Genomic DNA, 21,015 nt, shown 5'->3' with positions numbered 1-21,015 from the left:
ACAATAAGTGACAGATGTCATGTTCCTAGGATTGTTGTTGTTGTGTGTTTCTGAGTGTGTTGATATTTATTATGACATAGTGTAAAATTCTGAGCTTAGATCTGTGCCCATATAAGATTCAAACTTACCTGCATTTTAGAACTAAATTCTCCTATTCCGTGTCAGGGAATTACCACAAACTTCTTATGGATTTGTGACCGAGGGGTTGACTGTCTTGTTTTTAATTTTGTTCACACAAAAGCTGAGAAATGACAGCATGTTGAATCCCTTTTCCCACAGTCGACAGGCTGAATAGACTTTGTGTTTGTATAATGTGTTGACAGCTGTTTGTTGTAGTGGACGAGGTAGATGTACGTTCTGTCGGGGTGGTGCCTGCTATTGTGTGCAAAAATGTTACTGCTCATTTTAAGTATTTCAGCTGTCTTCAGTGCAGCCAGCAGTTATTGCACTTCTGTCTTTGTGTGTTTGTTCACTGTGTATGCATAGTACATGTAATCAGTATTTTAAAAAACAAACAAAAAACCTAAATCATTTAAGCACAGGTTAGGATATGTGGACTATTCACACTGAGACTGAAGCACAATGTAAATGCACTTAGGTGTTGTCGAGTAATAAAGGTGTTGGACATGCTCGTGACTCTCCACATAAGTATCGAACACATCTAAAGTACTCTGTGGTGCACTATGTAGTGGTTGTATCTATCTTTAGACTCTGGGTTTGTTGTGTATCGTTAAGGAACTGTTATGCCAGTAGAGACATGTCCCTGTTATGATATCTAGTTGCTCAGATTGTTGTGTTATTGTGATAATAAATCTAACACAACCTCTCTTTGTCTGGAGTCTTTTCCTTTGTGGTCAGACTTCCACTATATCATTTTTAAAAGCTGCATTAAACCTTCAGAGTAATAACCTGTTTGACACTTATCATTCGGTACCAATATTAAACCGTGTGAACGCCTGTTTATTTCCCTTTAATTCCTTACATTTGTAAGGAAAATGCATTTTGGGGTTGAGCAGCAGAGTTGAGCATGTGGGTTGCACCCATTAAAACCTGGTAAATCTGCTCTGCCAATGCAAAACAACTGATTCATTGACCAAAACAACCACACTGGCTGACAAATTATGGTTAAAGAATGGGACCCCATCCCACAGCAGTGTGTGACCAAGCGGTTGACCAGCATGATGGGGAGGTGCCAGGCGACTTTGGCTCTACATGCCAAGGCCCCTGTTGTTAAATGAATACATTTTTAAATTGCTGATATGTCTAGTTTCATTAGACCTCAATCATTCAATCCAATAAATGGCACCAAACAAGTGTCAATAGCAGAATATATTTTTCTTCAGCGGAACCTACATGCTCAACTCTGCTGCTCAACCCACAAATGCATTTTCCTTACAAATGTGCCACCATTTAAGGGGAAATAGACCTTCCAGTGGTTTAAGATTTCTTGCCAAGAAGTATTGTTACAACAAAGAAATGCAAAAAAAAAAAAAACCCACACTGTCCTTACTTTTTGTGCCACATTTAGAATAATAATATTCTTGTGCTTCATTATGAGTTATTAGTATAATTAGGCAGATTGGTGTATGGTGGTGAAGGTCCTGGGTTCAAATCCACCAGGTGGCTGTGGTCTTTCTGTGTAGAGTTTGGGTTTTCCATCAGGCCAACTATGCAGCTACTTTCATCTTCCCCCTTATTCACCACAGTGGCAGCTCTGCATGTTTGATTGGGCAGATTTTTACGCCGGATACTCAGATTCCTTCAGGAATTGGAACTTCCCCTTGTTAGTAAAATGTGTAAACCACTACTCTATGGGTCTTCTGCATGTGAGGTCAACTGGTAATTCTAAAATGAATGGCAACCCATCCCAGGACGAATGACATTTGGCTGGAGCCCCACACAACTTTAACCTGTGTAAATGTGGTTAAGAAAAAGGGTGGATGGATCATATAATTAGAAAAATGTCCTGAAGGATGCTACATCCTTACTCTAGGTTATGTTTTGGCACATTATTAAGATGAGGACCTATAATCAGTCTTGTGAGAGCTGATGGGTGTGTCTATAGGATTTACGTTTTATATGAATAATTCATACTTTTCCAGGAGCACATTACCAATTTTCACAGTATTTTGGTAAGACCTCCCTCAATTGTATAATGCTGCATTTTAAAGGATGTAATTCTAATCATTACTTTATTAATGCTGAAGACACAAAACTGGCCAACACACTCTTTTCCTGCCGTGTGCTGCACTCACCCAGCAGCTATACTTTACAAAGAAAAAGCCTTTAATCAGATTTTAATCACTTGATATAAGCATTTGAGGATTTAGCAGTTTAAGACTCAATTTAGATATAGAATGAAGGCGTTTTATATAACAAGTCACCTTTTCCTTTTTTTTGTTGCTGTTTGGCACACTTGTCACACTAAAAATGACCTTTATCTCTTTATGCACCGAATAGTTAGAAATCGTAAGATCCTCCAGCATCACTGCAGTTTCTAGGTGTGGTGGAGCACGGTGCGTCACAGCTCAACCTTGTTTGTTCCTTGTCTGACTCACCCCAGCTTTCAGTGCATTAATGCAGTTAGGCAGTTGCAAATGGTACAGTGAGGTTTATGACTGCCTACCATCACAGTCAGCAGCCCCAGTGTTCAGAAACTCTCGAATCTCTGCCTTCGGTGGCTGTTTACGACCCATTACTAAGACAACTGATGACTCAGTCCCTGTGTTGCGCGAGTAGCCCTTCAAGCTTATGCAGGCTTAGCGTGGACAGATATCAGACATGGAAAATTTTCTAAAAGAAAAAAAAGGAGGGAACAAAATTCTAAGAGAAGTTCATTTTCTTTTTTATTAAAAAAAACAAAACACAATTAAAACATTATAAAAAACACATTAAGCTTATTCAACCTATGGGAGAACGTTGTCTTTGTTGACTAATCTGATGCTTTGAGGCAAGACTAAGCGTCATCTACTGTATGAAAATACTGTATCAAAATAAGAATAGTCTTCCCACACTGAGCCATAGGAATTCCAAGACACCAGTTAATGCTGCTGCTCAGCACACCTGATTTGAGACGCCGATTTGTGTTTCGTCTCTCAGAATCTGTCACTAACCGAGCTTTACAATAACTTTGGAGGCCTGCCTCTCTCCTCAGTGACGGAGGGGTGAGAAGGTGTGTCTGAATCATAGCATCCAGTGTTGATATGAGAATGTAGGTCATGTAGGGGGGGGGAGACAGTGATTGTATAGAGTGATGGAGAAAACCATCATGTGTGCAGTTGATCTACTATCAAAGTTTGAAACCCATCAGGCTACAAAGAGAAGAAACGGTCATCCAAGGATGATACTTCCGCTGTTAACCAGAAGAAAGCGCAATCAGATGAGACCTTCAGTTTAATCATGCACAGGTTGAAAAAGATTTCTACTTATATTTATAAACCTAAACAAAAACAAAAACAAAAAAAAAGGGGGGGGGGGGGGGGGGGGGAAGGCTGAATCAAAAGTGCCGCCGGCACAGTTTAAACATTCTTACACAAAAATGAGGTTTCATCTTATTTCTCTAATATCTTTATTACTCAGCTGCCACATGGAGGAGATAAATGTGCAAATATTTCCTTTTTCCTCATCACTAATAAAGTATGAAATAGATAAAGTAACCCGAGTATAATGCAATGGAAAAATAAATATTTCTGTGGAAGAGAGCTGGCCAGGGCATTCCTTTGCTTTTGCACAGGCTGGGTAGAGAAGGAGCTGCGGAAATAACCATGAATATTTGCAGGTCTGATCACTCAGAGTACAACAGCACTAAAAACAGTGGCTTTGTTACCCCCGAAAGAAAGAATACACCACCTTTACCCTTTAAAAACAGCACCCAACTCTATCTAAATAACAGTGCTGAAGAGAAGACCCAAGCAAGAAGAAGCTGGGGAAAGACATTTCCTTTCACATTCACAGACCAAGGACATTGAAAGGGATATTACTATGGTAATCTATTCTCCGTCTGCTCCCAGGGCGTCAAATACTGCTGTTGTGTCAAAACCACCAGTGTCTCAAAGAAATGCAAAGAGGTGGAGACAGTGTAGTGATTGGTTATAGAAACCAGTCTACCACTCAAATACAAAACAGTTTGGGTCTTATGGACCGCCTGGAGTCGCATTTAAACACAGCAGGTAAACTTTTCTTCTTCAACAAGCAGGTGTAAACAACAATCTTTTTCCTAACCAAGCAGTTTTTGGTGTTCAAATCTCACCAGCAAGTAAAAACTGAAAGAAAACAAAGTGAAATACAATGAAGCACCCAAATGTGACATAACCCCGTCTCAAGACAACATCTGTACAAAGCCAAGAACAACAGCAGTATTTTATGCCCTGGGGTAAGAGCGTGTTGCCATTTTATTTTACCCACTTCTTCCTAATATTGCTAGTCCTCAGTTGAGGAGAGCACAATCAGATGGAAGTCTGTGCTGCAAACGAGAAAGGTTGACATCAGATACCTTAAGTGATTCTGCACCTGTGGCTGTGACCACTACCGCAACAGTTTTGCTGATTTACTCAGTGAAAAAGAAATAAAATTAAACAAAACAAAACTACAGATGAGCACCATTTTTTTGGCATCTCCACATCCTTCTTTGGTGACCAGGAGCAAGAAAGGTTGCTGGAGGGAAGAAGGGGACTTTATATAGTGTTTAAAGTTCTAGACGTGAAACCACAGGATGAGGAGGAAGAAGACCAGAGCCATGTCGTAAGGGCTCTTCCAGAGAAGCAGTAAGGCCGAGGTGAGTTAATCCAGTTGGAGAGGGTCCGTGTTGAACAGAAGCTCAGTTGACCAGGGAAGAAAAAAAATCCGTGGCAACATTTTATGAGCACCGGCTATCAGTTTGAGAGTCACAATCAGTCTTTAGATAAAAAGAGAAATCATATTTATATATTATATATACACACACACACAAATTTGTATAAAAAGAAAAAGAATAATCCCTGATGTGTTACTCATGTTTTACAGTTCTTTCATTGAGGTTTGGAAAAAAGGGGATGGGTGAGGGGCGACGTGTCAGTGACTCCAGCCCATAAGGTGGCTGACACGGGCTTTCTCAGTCATACGGCGTACCCGTCCTGAGCGGGACATGCCCAGGTTTAGAGGGTCGTCTTTCGACCCATGGCCATCATCCTCCGAGTCGTCTCCGTATCGAACTGTCCTGCGGCCCTGGTTTCGTGTGTTGACCCGCCGAGACTTACACTGGCTGCCTCTCTGGCTGCTAGCTGCTGCTGGAGCTGCTGCTGCTCGTGTCTGCACCTCAGAGTTGTTATCATCCTCGTCCTCTGGCTCCTCCTCTTCCTCCTCTTCTTCTTCTTCCTCCTCCTCTTCTTCTTCCTCTTCTTCTTCCTCCTCCTCCTCCTCCTCCTCCTCTTCTTCCTCCTCCTCATGTTTTAAATCCACCTGTTGCTGCTGCTCCTTCTCTTCCTCTTCCTCCTCCTCCTCCTCCTCTTCTTCTTCCTCATCCTCCTCTGCCTCTTCCTCCTCCTCATCCTCCTGCTCCTCTACCTCAAGCTGCAGTCGTGCTCGTTTAGGTCCCTGTGCCTCTGTGTCCTCTCCTCCTTTGTGTCTCCTCTTTTCTGAGGCTGCCACCTTACCCTTAGCTGAGAGGCGTACTGACAGGCAGGGTGCTTTTCTGTAGTCGTGATCTCCTCCTCCCTCCACGTACTTTTCCACCTCAGAGTCAGAGCTGTTGTCGCTGTCCGACGATGAGGAGGAGGAGGAGGAGGATGATGATGATGATGACGACGAGGTGGAGGACGACTCCAACGAGGAGCTGTTGGATCCTGACGCCTCCTCTTCATCGTCGGACTGCGACGTTTCTCGCAAGTGCCGTTGTCTGGAGCCGTTACTTAGGTGCAAGTTATTCTGGTGACCTGATGGAAAACAAGAGGGCGGCGGGTCACTTCTGCACCGTAACTTTGCAGAAACACTGAAAAGGGAAAACGTGCATGCTTTTTAGTTACTGCTCGCAATACCTGATTTCTTCACGGGAGTTGCTTGGCTGCGGGTCACCCGATGTGCTCCTTGATTTCTGCTCCTGAAACTCGTCCCTGAAGTTGGGGAAGAAGGCTGGACGTCCTCTTCCTCTGCTACATTACCACTTTGCTGAGCTAAAGAAGAAAAAAAAAAGACACAATGCAATTATCCATCAGAAAAGCTGAGAGTACAGAAGCAACTAATCACATTAGAAGATACTAGAAGCTTTTAGCAGAGGTGAATGTATGCAAGTCAGGTAACACCATCAAAAATAATGCAGAGAGCCTGAATGTCGTTTGTTATATTCACCATTTTGTTGGGATGCTAACCTCGATATTAGCTAACTAACACTAAACAAAGTAGAGCCAAATGGACAAATTGAAATGGTGACCTGTTTTATAAGTGGGAAAATATACTTTGTTTGCCATTCCTACCATTTCTCTTCAGTTTCTCTGAAAACTGATTTTTTTGTCTTTTGTTTGGTAGCGTTTTCATATTTTCCTTTTTTCATGTCCCCAAGCTTTCAAAACTCCTTGATTAACATGGATATTTCATTAATTCTTCCATCCTGGTTTATTTTCCATGATTTGCTGACCTGCTACAGATTTAGTGACGACATAAATAGATAAATACTGGCTTGTAGCATGTTCCTAAAACTAAAAGCCAAGTTTACACAAAACCTTAGATTGATCAGTATCCACACAGCGTCACCACCACATGCTAAAGGTGGGAAAAGTTGCCTGCATCACTCAGGCGGGAGATTTTATTGGCTGACTGACACCTCTAGGCTTGCATGGCCATGGTGAGTACGGCTTTCCCCTTACAGTTGATGTTTGCTGGACAAAGATTTGGGGCTGAACCACTCACTGTTTGTTTGCAGTTTGTTCAATAAACTAAATTTTCCAGAAATTTCTAAAAGACGGGATTCTCAATATGCACCTTTGGTCAGCTTTTCTTGCGCCGTGTCGCGTGTTACCTCTGTTGAGATGTGCCTGTATTAATCGTTACAGTTTTATGATGCAGAATTTGATTTAAAATGACCATTTTTAACTCTCTTAATTGGGGGAAACAAACTTTCTAGCAGAAACGGAAATTGTTTTTAGCATAGCATAACTAACAGCAAACAGTCACCACTTCCAACAACAGTAAAAAGTGATGAAAGATAAAGAAAAGAGGGCAGAATCTGCTGTTTGGAGCATTTTTGGCCTTGGGGGAAAAAAAAGAAGCAAAAAAAAAAAAAAAAAAAAGGAGAGAATTGCTTTTTGCGTCACATCAACTTTTGCTTAATGCGTTACTCAAGACTAACTGACGTCTTTCCAAATGAATAATTTTTGCCACAAAGTTTGGAAGGAAAAGTGCAAACAGAGTTTGTTTCAAAGCTGCACTTCCCAGCTCTGCTGCAGGAAACATCAACAGTAAGAAGCCTTATATTGACTTCAGTGTCATTACATGTGACCTCAGAGTGGAACAGGCAGCTCCTTGTTCCACACATGCCAGTTTTGTTGAAAGATTATTTTTTGTTTCAGTTGTGTAATTTTTTTAGTTTATCAAGACATTTATGTTTCTACATCCTATCCAGTCCTGAAGAACGAGTCACTGTAAAGCTATGTGAAGACACAATTATGAAATAAAATGTGTGTTATTATAATTATTATTTTTTAAAGGTGATGTGTCATGAAACTGCAAGGCTTCTAAAATACTGGTATATAAATGTTCAGTCATACTGCCCCTGCTACTATATAATAAGTTGTTTAAATAAAAGTGTTTATTGACACGTTTAATGAGCCATCTGTATGTACTGTAAAAGCTGAAAAAAAGAAAAATGACACTGATGTTACGCTTTGATTCACAGGAAACAAACATCTGTTAAGTTTTGATAACCTCTGCAGCTTTTCATTGGATTAAAACCAAACTGAGGTCATTCTGGTTTTTGAAGAGTAAGAACTATTACTTTAACCAACTCTAAGAGCAGCTCACTGCACTAGTCTACACAGCAGAAGGATCTATAAAGCACAGAAAGCCACAACAGTGCAGACGTACCTTTATGTGATCTCTGAGAACGATTCTTTGTTGAGGTCTGGGATTTTTTTGGCTTTGATGCCTTCCCTGACTTGTGCTTTCCTTTTGAGCTGGGCAGGAGAGGGGAACAAGAAAGAAGCAACAGTTCAGAATTATTGTTAACAACACAATAATAAATATAAACAACGACAGGGTGCCTGCAACTTTCAGCAGTTTCTGGAATCGTTTTTCCAACCACGACACCTTGAAATAATATTAAAGAGAAAACATTTCTTTATTTCAGTACGGCACTTCTGAGATGCTTTCAGAAGCTGCAGACACTTTGATGGGCCCGAGTGAAAAATATAATCTGATAACACGGTGCGTCTAGGTTTGTGAATGTGGCCGAGTACCTGTGGGATGGACTATTAGGTGGCGAGCTGCCTCCGTTGTGCAATCTGTTCCTGTAAGTGAGATGTTGACGAGCCCGCCGTTCGTTCTGAATGGCAGACTTGTAGTCAGAAATGATGGAGATGATGTGTTTTTCAAAGAAGGCCGACAAGCTGAGGGTCATGGTATAGATCTAGAAATAAAAGAACGCGATACGTAAACGCTAAACCAAAGCTTTCTCAGACTGCACCTATAACAACAGCATTTTTACAGAATGTTTTATTTCTCAGTGAGCTACTCACCTGTGACTTCTTGTTAGGAGTGTATGCTTTAGAGTTGCTGAAAATGAGGCGGATGTCTTTGGAAAACTCCATGGGATTTTCATAATTTCCTACTGCCAGTGTCTCTGACACTGTACCCAGATCCATGGGAGTGTCAATGATGTCTCGATAGTCCTGAACGAAAAAAGAGAGCAGAAACGCTGAAGAACACAGTGCTTCACCTGAATGCAACTTCAGTTTTACACTTGCAGCATGCACTGCAAATGCTACTTTAAGCTGTAAAAAGTGTCTGGCATGTGTGGTTTTATTTCAAATGGAGGTTTATCCTGATTGTTTTACCGGATATTCAAAGAGATCCACAGGCTGCCTGAAAGGTTCGGAATTCGTGGAAGCTGTCATTCGACGCAACAGCTCTCGACATTGACCTCGCCAGGCTTTCGGATCCAGAACCACACCACGTTTCTTAGAATTTGCAGTGCCTCCCTGGCAGAGACAAAATGAAAGTCACTGAGATTGGGACAACAGCTGGGAGGTTAAAAATCCTGTCAAATATCAACTGCTGCCTTACCCGGTGTCCTGTAGATGTTCCTGGAGTGTCTGAATCTACGTCCAAGTCAACCTGCAAAAAAAAACAAACAAAAAAAAACCCCCACATAAAAATCCATGTTTCCATTTGCTTTTTGGGACATGTGAATGTAATGCAGTGATCTCCAGCTGGGATAGCCTATGTTTCCTTTTCATTTCCAAATCAAACAAGAAACAAAGGCAACGTCTACATCAGGTCATTAATGGATTACTGGATAACAAATACAGTTGGCTTCCTAAGCTAATCTCTAGTGCAATGGTTCAAATCACATCCTAAAATAAAGTAAGTAATTTTGTAGGAAACATGAAACATTAAAGACCTTATTTTCTTTTCTACTGACTTTTTCAGTGATCTGCAGGAATCCTATAGTCAGTCTAATAATACAAACCACACAAACGCGGTAACACTTGTGCAACACCCACCTCAGCTTCACTGCTGACTTCAGACTTCAGTTTACGATACAGATCCAAGACGTCGATGCAACTTTGGTCCCTGAATGAGGCAGCGGGATCAAGGCATCAGAAATGTTTGTTTTCATCATGGTCACTCCACTGTTAAAGCATCGGTAAATTTAACAGCAGAAACTCTGTCAAGTCTTACCCGATATAATGAAGGAGAACATCAGTCACCACCTTGGCAGCTGCTACAATGGGGCTTTGAGGTTCATTGAAAGTGCGGGCATTGTGTTCGATGTAACGCACCTCCCACATTAATGCAGAGATCCGCCTGGAGCAGAGGAACGCATCAGTGGTTGAAACTCAGATGTTAACACACCAGGACTTTGAACTCATAGAGAAGGTTTATGAGTGCATGATGCTTCACCTGTAAAAGCGATTCTCCAGACGTGTGCGGATGGAGCTGAGGTCAGTGGGGTAAGCCACTACGGTGCAGTACAGAGGGTAGTCCTGCAAATTTACCGGTAATGCGAACGCCTTGGCTACATCTGGGGAACAAACACAAATAAAATCAAACCTAGCAAAGGTCAGGAAAACAAGGTCAGATTGTACTTTACCGCAAAGCTTCATCAATCCTTTTGGGAGGCATACCCAGTGTCAGAAGCTGATCGATGCCATGAATGACTCGCTCACATTCTTCATCTCGTGTATGAGCCCCCCATTCACCTTCCTGAGGCTCATAGAGTAGAGCTTTCAGTTCCTCTTCTGCCACCTCTACACCATCACCAACCTGCTCTGGCAAAGCAGCTGATGGAGCCACAAAAGTGTTAGAACATTAAACAGCAGTTGGTAACCGAGAAAAAAAAAAGGAGAGAAGTAAAATACTTTTTTTTTGGTACCGTATTTTCACGACCATAAGGCGCACTTAAAAGTTTTAGATTTTCTTCAAAAAGTGTGGCGCGCCCTATAGCGCGGTGCGCCCTATGTGTTGTAAGGAGGACTTAGTAGAGAACACCATGAGAACGTTAAAGGGTGAAGTGTGGGGTTGATCGTATATACCGGGACAATCGCACATACCTGTCCTTTTAGACAGGTATGTGCATTATGCAGGACATCGTTGTTTTAACAACCCTGAAAATGGCAAAGAGACACGCTTACGAAGCACAGTTTAAACTGAAGGCCATCAGCTACGCGGAGGAACATGGAAATCGAGCAGCGGCGAGAGAATTTAAGATTAACGAATCGATGGTTCGCAAATGGAGGAAGCTGGAAAACAAGCTCCGGCAGGTCAAGAAAACGCAGCTGAGTTTCCGCGGACATAAGGCGAGGTGGCTCGAGTTGGAGGAAAGACTCGAGCGGTGGATCATCGAGCAAAGAGCGAGCGGGAGAAGCGTTTCGACGGTCACCATTCGGCTAAAAGCAGTTTCACTTTCACTTTTTATGAAACGGTGCCATTTTTCCATCAGGACCGGGACTACGGTAGCGCAGCAACTTCCAGCGGATTATAAGGAAAAGCTGGCCATCTTCCGCTCCTACTGCAGCAAACACATCGGCGACAAAAACATCCAGCCCAGCCACATCACAAACATGGACGAGGTCCCGCTCACTTTTGACATCCCGGTGAGTCACACTGTGGAGAAGAAGGGGACCAGCACGGTAGCGATACGCACAACGGGGTATGAAAAGTCTTCTTTTACTGTTGTGCTTGGCTGCCATGCTAATGGACAGAAACTGCCGCCTATGGTGATTTTTAAGCGAAAGACTTTGCCTAAAGAGAAGTTTCCAGCAGGAATCATCATTAAGGCAAATGAAAAGGGCTGGATGGATGAGGAAATGATGAAAGATGGCTGAGGGAGGTGTATGTAAGGAGACCAGGTGGTTTTTTCCACGCATCACCATCGCTGTTGATCTGTGACTCTATGCGTGCCCATCTCACAGCCGATGTGAAAAAACTTGTGAAGCAAATGAACTGTGAGCTTGCTGTCATTCCGGGAGGCCTGACAAAGGAACTCCAACCGCTGGACATCGGTGTGAACCGCCCGTTCAAAGTAAGGCTGCGAGCGGCCTGGGAGCGATGGATGACCGGTGGAGACCACAGTTTCACTAAGAGTGGAAGGCAGCGCCGGGCGAGTTACGCCACAATTTGCCAATGGATTGTAGATGCTTGGGCTAACATGTCTGCTGGCACTGTTGTTCGAGCTTTCGCAAAAGCCGGCATCGTTTCCGAGGAGCCGCACGGCACGGAAAGTGACTCTGACGGTGAAGACAGTGAACCTGGCATGTTTGATGGAGATTTAGCGCAGCTGTTCAATTCAGACACAGAGGATGAGGACTTCGATGGGTTTGATTGATGATAAAAATGTGAGTACCAAACTTTGTTTTGCTCCTGCTTTATTTTTTAAATATGCACACTTGTATGCTTGTGTGTTGTTGATGATGACGATTATTGGTAATAAAAATGTGAGTACCAAACTCAGTTTTGCTCCTGCTTTATTTTTAAATACGCACACTTGTATGCTTGTGTGTTGTTGATGATGACGATTACCGGCAATAGAAATGTGAGTAAGGTACCGAATCAGGTTTGCTCCCGCTTTATTTTTAAATACGCATACGGTACTTGTATGCGCCCTATGGTCCAGTGCGCCTTATGTGTGTGTTAAATACAGTAAGGGCACACATAACTGAGACTGCGCCTTTTAGCACAGTGCGCCTTATGGTCGTGAAAATACGGTAGTTAAACGTTACACTGCAGGCTATAAAGAATTCTCTGGGTTAAAATTAATGGGATAGAGTTCAATAAAAACACAAACAGTGTTTCTATGGTTTCTATGGTTATTCCAATAAGGACACGGAAATGAAGGGCAGACAATGTTTTTGTTGTGGGTTTCTACCCCGCTGTTAGATGAATGAGATCAAATGTGTTTCTTTTCAATAGAAATGCCATAATGTGCAGTATTTCACTTTTATTGGGTACGATTATGTTTGACTTTTTTCTGCGTCTTTTATCTTCTGTAACAGAGCGCCATATTTCAAAATAATACACACATTTCAATAAATATTACTGACCTTCCTCAGGAATAGGCTCCATATCCCAGGGACTCATTTTCTCCCGCTCACCGTTATCCCATCTGATGAAACAAATGGGATAATATGCCACTAGATCATGCTGCGTATGAGATTAGAGATGCTTATCTGATTTTACTGTGGAGAAGGTGACATGAAGCCAGCAAAAAATAAATTAAGAAAATTACAGCGAGCTCTGCTCACACACAGACGTACTTTACTGCGTAGCACTGAAACAGGCTGTCGGGATACTCTGGCTGCAGGGGCTCTTGATCCTCCACAGAGCCGAACCACCAGGCGTCGTCAATGATGCTGCGGAACCTCATGCCTGAACAGAGGATCAAACTAAGGTGACGGACAGTCCTTACAATTTTACGTGAGCAGTAAATACAGGAAGGAGACTGCTGGGGAGTGACTAACCAGGTTGCCAGTTGTGCTCTTTAGCCTCGTTGTAAAACTGCTGCAGTACCAGAAAATCAATGACATCAGGCATGTCATGATACCTGGGAAGTGTGGGAATGAAAAAGTGGTCAAATACATGTGGTCACAGTCGTTTATTACATTGAATATACAAGTATTGCTCATGCTCACTTTAAGGAGAAAGACTCATTGGTCATTTTCCCTGAGACTGGGTCCAAGAACGCCACTTTTAGGCAGCAGAGGGTAGGAGGTCCCACTTCATACTTAATTCCAACCACTTTCACAGATTCCTGATCCTGAGGCGGAAGAGAGAAAAGGAGGTCAATGCAGCTGTACAAGCTCCTGTAAGGAAGGATTACTGTGGCATTCTGTATATTGTGTTTCAAGAGATTCAAGTTGTTTTCATTTACAAAAACAGCAGCAGATTGTGGTGAACTAGCGGGGTTGAAGGGGGACTCAGCAGAGAGCTTAGAGGCTTGCTAATTTTTGCTCAGGTCTAAGAGCAGTGCAAAGTGAGTGAGACCACCAGGTTACCGCTTTCAGGTGGTTACAAAAATTGGCTGCCGTTTTCAGACTCTCCAAACAGCTTGGGCACTAATGGAGCATGCCGGGGCCGATACACAGCACTTGCTATTATATAAAACTGTGCCTCACCCTGAGGTTGAGTCTGTTCCACGGCTGCTTCTGAGGGTTGATGCTGTAAGCCTTAGCTCTGCGAACAGCCCGGACGTAAGCCTGATGGCCCTGTTTGAAGTAGATGAGCTGGAGGAGGACAGGAGAATCATGATTTTAAAAAGTGTGATGTAACATGTATTTCCTGTTTGATATTAGGAGCGTCAGTCCTTACTTCATCTCCCATTTGTGGAACAAAAGGAGAGCGGCGGGGGACAGTCTCCATAATCCAAGATGGTGGCAGCCACTCTTCCGCATCAAGTCCACCCAGAGAGGATGTGGGTTTCTGAGTGTATATGATTTACCACATGTTAAAGTACATACTCGTGCCATGTTGTGTGACAACTAGCAAAATGTGCTTTTACTGTGACTACTGCAGCTGCAGGTGGCTCACTTGTTTGGTCTCCTTGGACTTCTTCTTCCTCTTCTCTTTTTCCCTCGTCCTTGCCTCCTTGGCTTCGTTATCTCCTTCTTCCTCAGAGCTGCTGTAATCTGGAGGCTGTACAGGTCTCCTGGTAGGTCGCTTTGGCGGCTGCAAATTGATCCCAGCATCCGCTGTCCAATCAGAATATTCACTGGAGGAATCGCTGAGAATCAAAGCGGGGTATCGTCAGGCAGGTGATCGGACTATATTTTGAAAATTCTCCTTGATCAGTGTGTTTATTTACCTGGAGCTGCTTTCACTCTGCCACCGAGCATCACCATCTGAAGATGCATCGGTTTGCTCCACCTGTTCTTCTGCCTGCTAACAAAAATACATCCAAAACCTTCAGTATAACACGAATGACTGCTAACAGTTAGCACTTGTTTCTGATTTTATTCCTGTTTACTAAGTGACCTTATAGCACGGTAACTTTACAAATCAAGCAGAACAAGGTGAATCATACTTCTCCATCACTCTCCGAGTCCATCTGGCTGTTAGAGGTACGTCGGTTGCTGGGATTTCTACTCCTGGTTCCAGGACGCCGGATTTGAGCTGACCGGGTTTGATAGGCATGGCGCTTATGAGTTTTCTTCGTGGGCCGCAGGGAGCGCAGGCGTGAAGACAAGAGATCGCTCTACGAAACCCAAAATATCAGGAATGAATCAGCACATGTGCGATATCTGACGTAACAATAGTGACGCAGAAAATAGCGTACCTTAGGTGCACAGGTTACTGGTTTCTTCTTCCTCTCAGCGTAGTATAGAGAACATTCAATGTCACCTTTGGCTTGTCTGCACTCCTCTGAAACTCTTAAAAATAAATTTAAAAAAGCATTTTGAATTTAAAATAAAAAAAAGATCTCCTTGCTTTAAAATCAAATCTTTCTATGCAATCCCCTTAAAACTAATCTAATTCCCTTCATCCTCCTCACCTGAATATCCCCTGCAGCACTTCATTGACCACCACTCTGCGGCTCCAGGCCAGCAGGTCCCTCTCGGTGGCCACCTGACTGGGAAGGGCGTTATGCTGCATTTGCCACACCCCATCCACTTGCCCACTTCTGCGAGGTGCAACAACTGGAGAGGAGGGCACCGCCTCTGCGCCATCACCAGCTGAAAACAAGATTATATTTTTTTCTCTTTTAAATATAATTACAGGTTACTGGGGACAAACTCCACTTTTGGAAAAACTTGACAAGAAATGTTTATGTTCAGAGTTTTGCAAAAACAGTAGAATTTCACAAGTATAACCTCAGCCACTGAGAAAGAGCCAAAAATGTTCTCTTCGATTTAATTTGAGTTTATTTATATAGCACCAAATAAAACGAAGCGTCGCCTCAAAACGCTTTATATTGTACAGTAAAGCCTAGTGGTGCAAGGGATCAAAAATCTCACGGTTCGGATCGGATCACGGTTTTAAGTCACGGATCGGATCAATTTTCGGATCAGCAAAAATAGGGGGGGGAAAAGACAAAAATTCGACTCGCCATTTACTTATTTAAGTATTTTTAGCCTATTAAAAAAAACATTCAACTGAAGACTCATTCCACGCACTTATATAAAAACAAATTAAGGTGCAATATGGATATTATGGACCATGCTGGGCATCCTCTGCACACGGCCATAAACAACCAGAGGAGTCTGTTCAGTGACAGGTTGCTTCTCCCAAAGTCAAGGACCAGCAGACTTAAAAACTCCTTTGTCCCACACGCCAACAAACTGTTTAACTCCTCGCTGGAGGGGAGAGGGAGGGGAAACGGGGACAAAAGGAGGGGGGAACAAGTAAGCTGTAGCGCCTTTTCACTGTGCAATAGTTTTTGTTAATATCCAACGGTGTAATAGACTCACAGTACTTGAAATGTGCCGTTCCCTTGTATTCTTATTCCTATTTATTCTATTTATTCCTTTTGTATCCTCTGTATTTATATATATGGTGTATATATGGTATATTTCTGCTCACATTCTGCAACTTCTGTCAGTGCTGTGCTACTGGAAACTGAATTTCCCGGAGGAACCCATCCGAGGGATAAATAAAGTTTCATCTAATCTAATGTAATCTATAGGGCAGTACAGGGCTTTGTATCTACCATTCTGCTGTGATATAACGAGCGGTCACGTGGCTTTGTGTTGCCCTGGAGGTCCACCCATTTGTAGTTTGAGCAACAGAAGATGCTTGGGACAGTTCAGCCATAACTTTAAACTTTTCATGCTCATACATGCTTGGAACGATCTTGTCACACTGAAGTGGATGCGCAACGAGATATCATAGCGTGGCTCAAGCACGTTCATCACATCATCATATGTTTAGCCCGGTCGGATTGGGCAGCAAAGGGCTGCTTAAATGCCGCAAACTCCTCTGCTCCGCCACTTGGACCGCTAGCGCCGGCCATAACTACCGCTTAACAGACTGACCACGCGCACCATACACATACTTTTTTTCTTTTCTTTTTTGAGTCTTCGGATCACGTGCGTACCGAACCGTGGAGTGGCATCGGTCCCGATTTCGGATCAACCGTGATCCGTTGCACCACTAGTAAAGCACCTGCAATATTGGAGAGAAACCCCCCAAAACTCAGGCGACCACTTGGCAAACAGTGGGAAAATAAAAACTCCCTTTTAACAGGAAGAAACCTTCAGCAGAATCAGGCTCAGGGAGGGGCAGCCATCTGCCGTGGCTGGTTCTGGGAGAGGGGTGGGACACAGGACAAAAGACACTTAAAGTTTTGGGAAAAACTTCAATCATTTTGAGTAAAAAAAAAAAAAACCCCACACACCTTCTTCCCCTTCTGCCTCCTGCTCTGCATTCTGACGCTCATCTTGTTCATTCTGCAGCTGTCTGATGAGATTGTCCAACGGGCTTTCTCCATTTTCTGCCGTTTGCTGGCCAAGAACCTGCTCAACCAACTCTCCATCATCTAAGTAAAGCAAGGAGAAATCAAGCATCAAATACCATCTGTCACTTCTTCTGAATTTTCACCTGTGAATCTGTGCTTACTGTTAGCCATGTATCCCATCTGAGGTATTAGCTGCTCTTCCTTGCAGTTCTCCCGTCCAGGCACCAGGCGCTGGTAGTGAGGAGGATGAGGATTCCCGTCGACATCCACAAGGAAGGGTGGAGGCATGAGGTGTGGCGCCTGTTGCGTCTGCTCATCCAGGACGTAGTTATTAGAGTCACGGATAAGAGGGCGATAGTCCGTGTGGAAGAACATCTGGTCGGGAATCTGGAGGGGAACAAGAACAGCGCACCGCCACAGGGTGACACCGATCCTTATGATTAAAGAACAAAATGTGTAATCACAAATCCACTGTGCTGTCCAAATATTTATTCTAAATGTTCCTTTAAAAGTGAGGAAATGATAGGGGTGATTGTTTTGGGCAAACAAGACTCAGCTAGCAGTTACCTTTTCATATGGTCTGCTGCAGCCAAAACCAAAGATGAGCAAATGGCCGTGTGAGTCAGTGCAGGCAAAATGCTGCCCATCTGCTGAGAACTTGCAGTCAAAAATAGCACCGTGGCCTTGGCCCTCAATCTGCAAACAAACATTTAAAATTGAACTTAAAGCTGGTGAAAAACAAAGCATTGCTGGTAGGTGATGCTCGCTGAGGATCGGTTACCATGTTGAAGAAATTGCGGATCTTGACTCCTTTGGTTAGGTCCCAGATGTAAATGTTGCCATCGTGGCCGGCAGATAACATGATGCGGGAGTCAAATGGATGAGCCTCCAGCACAAACACCTCGTCGTCATGACCCTTGAACAGAGAGACAGCACAGACAATCAAGTAGGCCAATTTGCCATTTTACACCGAATGAGCTGCAGATAATGTCGGCTTCAGCTACTCACAGACAAAATGTGCAGCAGCTGTCCTGTGGATGTGCTCCACACTTTGAGCAGGTAGTTTGACACCGCTGTGATTATGGTGCTGTCAGTGCGGTCCCAGGCAACCATAGTCACCACCAACTTAGCTTTGTCGTCCCCTGTGGCGGCAGTGCTCCTAAAAAGAACATCCCATTGGACGTGAAATATGATAGCGGCAGAAGTGCCATCACTAAACACTACGAGTCTTCCCTCTCTTACCCTGGAAGCCTTGCAGCCATGTCTAAAGTGGTGCTCTTCCACTCCTGCTGCTGGTAATGCCAAATCTTCACCGTACCGTCGCGACTGCCGCTCACAAACCTTAGGCTGGACACACATACACAGTTATTCTTCACACACTTGTAAAACACACAAAAAATATTTGAAGTCCCTGCAGATTTGAGCAAGCACACTCACCTGTCACTGTTATTGCTGAACTGGACGACCACGACTTTATCCTAAAAGCACAAAAAGTAGGAAAGAATACAAGTTGTGTGAATGAAGCTTAAAAAGCACAACGGAGCGGACCAAGCAGGATGTAGTGACTAGATGCTGTTTCTTACCGTGTGAGCATCCATCTCAGAAACCTTCATAGGAGACTCAGCACCAAGATAGTAGACCCTGATCATATGATCAGTGCCTCCAGTAGCCATGAACATGCCACCTATTAACAGAAGAACACATTCAGTCTACAACAATGACCCTCACAGTGTTCTGCCATACTGTATATTAGTTAACTTGTAACCATTTCAAATGATGAAATGCTTTTCATTTTGCAAACACACTACCCTATTTTTTTAAACTGCGGGCAGCATTTATTCCGTCACTCAAATGAGATTCTCTTATATGCATCTGTGGAAGTTTGGCCTGGTTAAGTTAATATCTTAAAAGCAACAAAAGTTTACCTAAAATAGGAGATGGGATTGATTTTCAACAGGAGTCACAAAAGTAAAAATTAAAAAAAAATAAGTGCAGTTATTAACTGAGCTGTGTTTGCTCTGCTAATCACAGCAGCTGAGATCATGTAACAACAAAATGTTGCCTGGCATGGAGATACACTTACCACTGCTGAAAGATGAAGTGGAGACTTGCACCCCGGGCCGTGAACGCTCCATAAACTTGACTGGCTGATTACTGAGGGGAAGGGAAAACAAAAAACAGAACCTGTGGTTATCTTAATGAAAACCACCAAGCAACCACTAAGCATGCCACATTAGATGCCTCAATACTTACTTAAATTTCATGGTGAGCGAGTGCCACTTCCAGAAACACACCATGCCGTCTGCACCAGTTGATGCCAGGTACCGAGTTGTTCCTCTGGCTGCTGGACAAAACTGGAGGAGGGAGAGAAGGAAAGTTGGTGTTGGTTAGTCACAGGGAAGGACTGTGCAGCATTTCACATAACAAGCCAGCAGCAGGCCCAGGTCAAGTGCTCAAGATAAGGTGAAAGCATTAAGTAGATGAATTTGCTTTCAAACATTTAATTCCTGTATGATGTAGTCAAGTTTTTAGTTTTATTTGATACTTCAAATGTTGTAAAAGGGCTCTGCACTTTCTTTTAAGTATCACCTGTATGGATGTGATAGACGCAGCATGAGCCTGCAGCACAGTGATGGGCGCACAGGTGCGTAGGCACCACACTCTGATGACTTTGTCACAGCTGGCAGAAGCAATGAGGCTGTTCTCGTGGTTGACAGCCATGTCACAGATCTCTGCTGAGTGACCGCGGAGTGTTGCCAGGAGCCGGCCATCATCTGTGGCCCAGATTTTTACCAAGCAATCATCAGAACCCTAAAAACCAATCCGACAGCAACACATTAATAAGACAGCTCCACTGGAAACCACCTTCAGCTGAAGCTCCATGTTGTGTTTTGGAAGAGTTCAGTAGTTATCTTAGATCTGGCACGACAACTGGAAGAACAATCACTAAAATAAAATAGACAGAAATTCTTACTCACCGTAAATATTCGACGACCGGTACGGTCAAAGGCCACACAGTAGACTGAAGAAAGGTGGCCAAGGATACGTTTGTGTATCTTCATGTGTTGGTAGGAGGAAGACGGCAGAACCTGGCCAAAACGACCTGTGCCTGTGGCCTGGCGAGCACCCATGATGGACACTTGATGTGAAACACATACGAATAATTAGTAGAAGCAACACACTGACACTGAAAACTTAATACCACAGGTCTAAGTGCTTAGTGGAAATAAAAGGCATATATTGTTGTAAAAATGTATTTTAAAAACAGTTTACACACCAACATTAGGAGAACTTCCATTGCTCACTGGAGGTTCTGGTGGACGTCCTCGGTGGAGTGCAGCGACAGCTGAGCCACTACATACCTTGTGGCTACAACCTATGTTAAAAACAGTGAGTTGAAGAATGAATGCCAAAAATAATGCACTATAGCCCCTTTACCATTAGTACCTACTCGGATCGACTCGCCTCAGATTGACTGGTTTTCCATTACAATCGAGTACCACCTCATGTGTGTAGTAGCTGTTACAGGAACATGTCCGAGAGTCCCATGACATAATTAGTATGCAACACGAACACTACAACAAAGGTGGACATCAAGGCAACAATATAGCTGCTGCTCAATCTGTGGCTTTTCATCAGACTTGGGGACCACAGCATTGTTTTAGTTACCATTTCCCTCGTTGCCGGGTTTCAAAATTGGCGATTTAGATTTTCACAAATGAGACACTCTCATGACTCTTTGGGTGACGTCAATAACCTACCAATTGGTGGTATGCAGTCTGATGATGGCACACTTTAGTACCTGCTCAGATCGCTTGGAACCCTGGCCAAGTAGGTACTATTTTAGTACCTGGTACTAGGGCTGGGCCATATTATACCGTTCACGGTAATACCGGTATAATGTTAGGCAACGATAGGAAAATGAAATATCGCGATAGAAT

General features: G+C 43.3%; 1 protein-coding gene across 1 annotated transcript; it reads right to left on the bottom strand.

Moving 5' to 3' along the window:
* Window positions 1-3,559: 3,559 nt before the first annotated feature.
* brwd3 (bromodomain and WD repeat domain containing 3) lies at window positions 3,560-21,009 on the bottom strand. The gene is made up of 36 exons (XM_042220887.1): window positions 20,352-21,009; window positions 20,053-20,213; window positions 19,664-19,885; window positions 19,328-19,428; window positions 19,158-19,228; window positions 18,658-18,758; window positions 18,512-18,552; window positions 18,317-18,421; window positions 18,083-18,233; window positions 17,856-17,990; window positions 17,642-17,770; window positions 17,236-17,461; window positions 17,015-17,155; window positions 15,173-15,353; window positions 14,957-15,050; window positions 14,705-14,875; window positions 14,486-14,562; window positions 14,212-14,404; window positions 13,993-14,103; window positions 13,800-13,907; window positions 13,317-13,441; window positions 13,146-13,228; window positions 12,942-13,053; window positions 12,729-12,790; window positions 10,314-10,469; window positions 10,090-10,210; window positions 9,868-9,993; window positions 9,690-9,759; window positions 9,250-9,300; window positions 9,021-9,164; window positions 8,703-8,855; window positions 8,424-8,593; window positions 8,053-8,141; window positions 6,012-6,146; window positions 5,437-5,909; window positions 3,560-5,388 (listed from the first exon to the last, which is right to left on the bottom strand). Exons 2-36 carry the CDS (start codon window positions 20,203-20,205, stop codon window positions 5,050-5,052), a joined length of 4,920 nt encoding a protein of 1,639 aa, XP_042076821.1. The 5' UTR covers window positions 20,206-20,213; window positions 20,352-21,009; the 3' UTR covers window positions 3,560-5,049.
* Between the last annotated feature and the right edge of the window lie 6 nt (window positions 21,010-21,015).

Source organism: Haplochromis burtoni, unplaced genomic scaffold (assembly GCF_018398535.1).
Source record: "Haplochromis burtoni strain Fernald_Lab_line unplaced genomic scaffold, NCSU_Asbu1 Contig_56, whole genome shotgun sequence".
Lineage (NCBI taxonomy): Eukaryota > Metazoa > Chordata > Actinopteri > Cichliformes > Cichlidae > Haplochromis > Haplochromis burtoni.
This window is presented reverse-complemented; position numbering and strand designations above follow the sequence as displayed.

Bases quoted from the DNA above. Each gene is read 5' to 3' on its own strand.
- brwd3 (XM_042220887.1), bottom strand. From the start codon at position 20,205: ATGGGTGCTCGCCAGGCCACAGGCACAGGTCGTTTTGGCCAGGTTCTG. The intron at 18,234-18,316 runs GTAAGAGAGGGA...TGTTCTTTTTAG, and splicing joins ATGGCTGCAAGGCTTCCAGG to GAGCACTGCCGCCACAGGGG. The intron at 14,405-14,485 runs GTAAATAAACAC...TTTGATTCTCAG, and splicing joins CAGAGTGAAAGCAGCTCCAG to CGATTCCTCCAGTGAATATT.